Raw genomic sequence first — 6,628 nt, 5'->3', positions numbered from 1 at the left:
TCTCTATCTGGAGAAAATAGGATGACGTCATCAGTGTATACCAGTGTGTTGTAGAGAATGAGTTCAATTTTTTTTAACATAGCCTTTTGGGAAGCTGATGGAGCATTTTTTAACTCGAACTGCATCACCTTCCACTGGTACTGATGATCTGGAATACATAAGGCAATTTTTGCTTTATCTTTAGAAGTTATGTTGAGCTACAAAAATCCAGCTTTAAGATCGAACTTAGATATTATTCTTGCATCTGCTAGGGATTGGAATAACAAATTCTTTTGGGAAAGAGGGAACATATCATCGTCCAAGAAGTGATTGAGAGACTGATAATTTATTACTAATATTAATTTACCACGAACTTGCTCATTTCCTTTGTTCAAATAAAATGCTTCACATACCCATGGCGACGTAGTTGGCTCTATGATTCCTTGGTCAACGAGTTTTGAGTATTCTCAAACTACAAGTAGGTAATGCTTTTGTTAGGTTGATGTCTTCATTCTGCTTGAGTGGGAGGGTAACAAAGAACAAAAGATTTAGCCATAACGAGTTTTTATTTCTTGTGAGGAACTCAGTATGGTTAGAGGCACAAGAAGTCTAGATAATTTGTTGTTTGAGAGTTTCCATGGTGAGAGTAGAGGTCATGTAGAGTCGTTGAATTTGACTCCAAGGATTTAGGGGACTCTTATAACGGAGACCTTGTTCTACATATCTCAGACCTGGTAGTGTATGGAGGATATCGAGCCCAATCAGTAGATTCTTTCCATGTAAACTTGATTCCAACAATCTGTGTTCTATGACGCACTTGGGAAAGAGTTTGATCTATACCAGGAACTTATCTTGTCAATGACAAACATGTCACCACTGGCTGCTAAGAAGTGTTGATGATGTGGTTTCCAGTAATTTCAAGGCAGAATGTCAGGATTCAGTATCAAAACTGAGAATCTTGTATCAAAGAATGCAATAACTAGGATGGGTTTAGCATATGTGGAAGTAAGGAGGTGAACTTTTGCTAGTGGTGTTGGTTGCACTCTTTGTAGGGGTAGTATTTGAGGGGTATTAGCGGTTTGAGTAGGGAGAGAAATGTGAGGAAGTGAAAGAGGGTTCTCCATAATACCTCGATATCAAAATATCCTTTCGAATAGTCTAAATCTGAGTTGCATTCCTCATCTGATGACAAATCGGAATAGACAATTGTGCATATCGTATGATTTGTTGGTTCATTGTCAAGGGAATATAGAGATTCAAGATCAGAAAGATCGATCGGTTCAATCTTACTAAGTGTTTGAATTAAAGCTTGAGACTTCTTCTTGTCTTTACAATCCTTGGCGAAGTGTCCCTTTCTGTGGCATATGTAACATCTGTAAGTGGTTTTTCCTCGTGATTTCTTTCTCAAGAACTTTCACTTCTTTCTTCGAGAAAATGGGTTTCTCCCTTTGAAGGAGTTATGGGTGCTTGATCTTCTGAACTTCTTGAAATGAGACTTCTTCCCTTTGTGTGAACAATCACAATTGGATTTGTCTGCACTTTATTTCGAGGTATCTTTCGTCACATGCTACTCCAAGTTGCTTTCCCGTTGTTTAATTGTCTATCAAAAATCGTTTTTGGCTGTAGAGTTTGGTGAATGTGTTGAGTAACAATTGATAAAGCCTACCAAGTGAGGTTTGTGTGACTGAGATGTTTTTCGATTCTAAGAACCTGCTTACCACATTTGCAAGGGACTCTAGGAAGGAGTTTATAACGATTTGTTTAAGATTCGTATCATCAACACCATTAGGCAATAGAATGATAGAACCCGGATTCGAGATGGGTTAATTCTCCCAAAGAAAGAAGAAGAGAAAGACAATTCGGAGTAATTTTCTGATGTCTCTTCAAACAACTTACAATGCTTTAAATAGTAAAGGAAATAGAAATGGCAGCCTATTCTAATGCAGAACATGGAAATGTGGTTAAACCACTTAATTAATGCTTCCTACTTCTACGTGCATGCATGAGGGAAACCAGGAAAGGTGGGAGAATTTTTCAGCAACCGTTGGTGATATCTTCAGTCACGTAATCTGCTGGGATTCTTGGGAATTCTCTTGGGCCTGGATGGAAGTTGGGCTGGCTGCTGTTGGGCTGCCTGTGACTGGTTCGTATCAATACCCTCCCGTTGGAGAACGGACGTGTCCTCGTGTCCGATAAAGTCTGGAAAACGAGTCGAAATTTTAGTGAGATCTTCCCAGGTGGCTTCTRCGGGTTCGTGGTGCATCCATTTGACGAGTATTTCCTGTTTATCTTTTGATTGACGATGTCGCAAGATGGATTCTGGTTGTGGATCGTACGAAGGTGCATCAGTTAGCCATTCGCTTGGGAATTCGGAGGRAGCGGTGTGCGAGTGGCTTTCTTTAAGGAGTGACACGTGAAATACCGGGTGCACACTGGAGGCTATAGGTAGTTGTAGCSGGTAGGCTACGGGACCTATTTTTTCTAAGACTCGGTAGGGCCCAAACAATCGTTTGGAGAGCTTTTGATTGTCTCTAGCTGCGATTGAATGCTGACGGTAATTGTGAAGGCGTAGGTAGACAAAATCACCCACTTGAAACTGTTTATCAAGTCTTTTTTTGTTGGCCTGTTTAGACATCCGTTGGCGAGTGTGTTCGAGAGCTATCTTCAGAATCGTGTTGAGGTGCTGGTGTTCCATTAATGACTCATCGATTGAGGCCGTGAGGTTTGAACCCGGTGTGTATTCGTGAATTATGGCTGCCTCACGTCCGTACATTGCCCGGAAAGGTGTCATTTGAATAGAGGAGTGGAAGCTTGTGTTATACCAAAACTCGGCCAGATAAAGATAGCGACTCCACAGTCGGGGTTCATCATGAACGAAGGCGTGTATGTAAGACTCTAAACATCGGTTGACCACTTCGGTTTGGCCGTCGGTTTGGGGATGGTACGCACTTGAGTGGCGGAGTTTTGTACCCAATTGCTTGAAAAGTTGTGTCCAGAAGTGACTCAAAAAGAGCGGGTCTCTATCCGAGGTGATCGAGTTGGGTAAGCCATGAAGTCAATAGATAACTTTGAGGAATATAGTGGCAAGAGAGTTGGCTGTGTAGTGAGAGGGTAGAGCTATAAAATGGGCGAACTTAGAGAGACGATCAACGATTACCCAAATAGCAGTTTTGMCATTRGAGGGTRGAAGGTGGGTTATAAAATCCATGGTGATGTCAAACCACGTTTGGGAGGGGGTGGGTAGGGGTTGTAGTAGACCATATGGTTTGTGGGTGGGATATTTTATAGATTGGCAAATTGAGCATTTCTTGATGAAGTCAGTGACATCARGTTTAATCGTGGGCCAATAAAAAGATGGTAGTAGGCGTTGAAGTGTGGCCTTGACACCGGCGTGTCCTSCCAATGTGGAGGTATGGAATTCCTGCAAAATCAGAGAACGAATATTTGATATGTTAGGAATAAAAAGCCGGCCTTGGACATAGACCAAGCCATTGTGATGTGTCTGTTGTGGTATTTGGGGTGAGTTGTGCTCCAATTGCTCAATCATCTTCTGTCCCTCGGGATTATTTTTGTARTACGAACGGATTTCATCCAGCCATGTTGCCGTGGGGTTGAGATTGCCATGATGGTAGCAGTGTCGGGTCGGCTAAGGGCATCCGCGACTTTTTCTTTCCCCGGTTTACAGTGTAACTCGAAGTCGTAACCCAGAAGTTTGGTAAGCCATTTGTGTTGTTCCGGGGTTCGTATCGTTTGGGTGAGAAGGTGCTTTAGGYTGTGATGATCTGTGAAGACTCGAAACTTTTGACCCAGTAAATATTGGCGCCATTTTTTTTATTGCTTCCGTGATCGCATATAATTCGCGGATGTAGGTGGAATTGGCTTGCATCCGATCACATAATTTCTTGCTGAAAAAGGAGATGGGTTTGTCGTTTTGAGAGAGCACGRCTCCAATAGCGACACMTGATGCGTCCGTGRTAAGATCGAAWGGCTCRRAGAAATTRGGTAGCGCTAAGGTGATGAGATGAGTCATGGCTTCTTTGAGTTTGGTGAAGGCAGTGTTGGCGGCGTCGTTCCATGTGAATGAAGGTTTTTTGAGGATGTTTGTTAAGGGTGAGGCAATGTGAGCGTAGGTTGGGACGAATCTGCGATAATATCCAGTGAGGCCCAAAAAAGCACGTAAGGTTGTAAAAGAAGTTGGGCTGGGCCAAGATCTAATAGCCGCAAGTTTATCTGGGTCGGTCTGGACGCCATCAGCTGAAATAATGTGGCCTAGAAACGGTATCGAAGGGGCTGCAAAGAGGCATTTCGATGCCTTGGCGTGGTATTGGTTATCAAGTAGAGTTTGGAAGACAAATCTGAGGTGTTCATAGTGGGTGGAAAGCGAKTCACTGTAAACAAGAATATCATCAAAGAAGACCAAGACRAATTTTCGTAAAWCTGGCCGAAATAAATCATTCATAGCCGCTTGGAATGTGGATGGCGCGTTGGTGAGGCCGAATGGCATTACCCGAAACTCATAATGGCCGTCAATGGTGCGGAATGCAGTTTTGTGAATATCTGCTGGTGCCATTCGGATTTGATGGTACCCGGCTCGGAGATCGATTTTGGAGAAGATCTTGGAGCCGTGTAGTTCGTCGAGTAGCTCATCCACTGTGGGGATGGGAAAGCGGTCGCGAATGGTGGCGGCATTAAGGGCTCGGTAATCGACACAAAATCTCCATGTGCCATCTTTCYTTTRCACTARTAATACCGGCGACGAGTATGGACTTTGGCTGGGTTGTATRACACCATCGGTTAASATGTCTTTGATGAGAGATGTCATWATCTCTTTTTGGTAATGGGGGTAGCGATAGGGTTTGATGTTGATTGGGTTAGTGTTTGGGGCGAGGGGAATACGATGGTCGTGTGGCCGTGGAGGRGGAAGGCTGTGTGGTGGGTCGAAGAGGGTTTGGAATTTGGTGAGCAACGTGTCGATGGTTGGATCCGGGTGTGAGGTGGGTGTAGGTGTTGTGGGTGGGGGTGGGGAGTGGTGGTAGATCATGGTGTGTAGAGAGGCCACAAAGTTCTTTCGGATGAGGGAATGAAGCGTACTTGGGGTAATAGGGGCCCCAAATGGTTGACCTGTGATGACGCATGGTGAACCCTTAACATTAAATGATAATTGTGGGATAGAAAAATCTRCAAGGATGGGGCCTAATGAACTTAACCATGCAAGCCCAAGAATAACATCGGCTCCYTGTACYGGGATGACAAATAAAGGAACATTAAACTGGGTCTTGTTGATTTYCAAGGGGGTGGCTTGAAAAAAYGATTTGCATTCCAAGAAGTGTCCGCTTCCAACCATGACGGGAAATGGCGTTATGGCGGTGGGTTGGATGGGTAGAAGATCGGCAATTCGTGGTTGTATAATGTTATGCGTGCTACCACAATCGATTAGGATTGTAACGGGTTGGTTATGGATGTAGCCGGTGACAYGTACGGCTTTCRGGGATTGAAGCCCGAAGAAAGCGGCGTCCGAAAGGGACAKGAATAGGGGTGGGTTGTTTTGAGCAGGTGGGTTATTGGGGTCGGTTTGGTGGGAGTCGAGGTAAAAGAAGCCGGAATCTGGGAATGTATCGCTATCAACAGTGGGTTCGTTATTGGCTATCAAGAGGAATTGTGGCGGAATGCAAATGTGGCCCGAGTGGAATTTCTCTGGGCAACGGAAACATAAACCTTCCGCGCGGCGTTTTTGAAGAGCTTCCGGTGATAGGCGGGTGGAGGGAAGGGTACTGTGTTGTTTAGGTGGTGGGGGTAGTAATCCAGGAAGTGGGTTTGTGGTTGTAGTTGGTGGTGGTAAAGTAAGAGTGTTGGGTTTTGTTGGTGGAGGATTGACGTGGGTAGTGTATTGGGAAATTGTGCGTGGGTTTGGGTGGTAGCGAGAACAAATGGGGGCMAGTTTGTCTTCAATGAGTTTTGYTAAGCCATAGGTTTGGTGTAGAGTTGTGGGGTTGTGAAGGGTGATCTCGGATTGGATGTCGGAACGCAATCCGGAAATAAAGMAWTKSSSMARGSYTYSGKWRRRRRGSCSGKKRMMMMAWTWMYTWWTTTCTCGAATTCRGTTTGATAGGCGGCCACRGTGGAGGTTTGGCGGAGTTTGAATAAGGCGGCTTGGTGATTCTCRTAGGTGGAGGGTCCGAAACGGGTTTCCAATGCGCGAATAAATTCTTGYCAAGTACCGAGGAGACGATTGTTGGACAAATGTTTATACCAACTTAATGCATCACCGGTAAAGTAAAACACGGCTAGGGCGAGGCRTTGATCCTGTGGAATAGCGTAATAGGTGAAGTAGTTTTCCGCTTGGAAAACCCAATCAAGGGGATTGGAGCCATCAAAGGTGGGTAGAAATATCTTGGGTGGGCGGGGTTGGGTCGGTGGTGGTGGTGGTGGCGGTGGTAGACGGTTGGCGGGGTTGGCAAGCATGGTGGTGAGAGAGGTAATAGCTTTGGTTTGTTGTGACATGGTGGTGGATTGGGCGGTTATCTGGGTGAGGAGGGAAGTGGTTAATTGAATGAGGGTTTGGATGTCGGAAGGTGGCGGAGGGTCGTCGGAGGAGGTGTCTTTGCGGGGAGGCATGGTAACGAGCGATGAAAGCACCAATGATAGAACC

The 6,628-nt window shown here is 44.9% G+C and overlaps 1 protein-coding gene across 1 annotated transcript; it reads right to left on the bottom strand.

Moving 5' to 3' along the window:
- Positions 1-3,658: 3,658 nt before the first annotated feature.
- LOC112506159 lies at positions 3,659-6,594 on the bottom strand. The gene is made up of 2 exons (XM_025110184.1): positions 6,198-6,594; positions 3,659-5,922 (listed from the first exon to the last, which is right to left on the bottom strand). The coding sequence occupies exons 1-2, from the start codon at positions 6,592-6,594 to the stop codon at positions 3,659-3,661; spliced, it is 2,661 nt and encodes an 886-aa protein (XP_024965952.1).
- Between the last annotated feature and the right edge of the window lie 34 nt (positions 6,595-6,628).

The sequence above is a fragment of the Cynara cardunculus genome (genome assembly GCF_001531365.2).
Source record: "Cynara cardunculus var. scolymus isolate 2C chromosome LG 1, CcrdV1, whole genome shotgun sequence".
NCBI lineage: Eukaryota > Viridiplantae > Streptophyta > Magnoliopsida > Asterales > Asteraceae > Cynara > Cynara cardunculus.
Note: the sequence above shows the minus strand (reverse complement) of the source record. Positions and strands in the feature narration are given on the sequence as shown.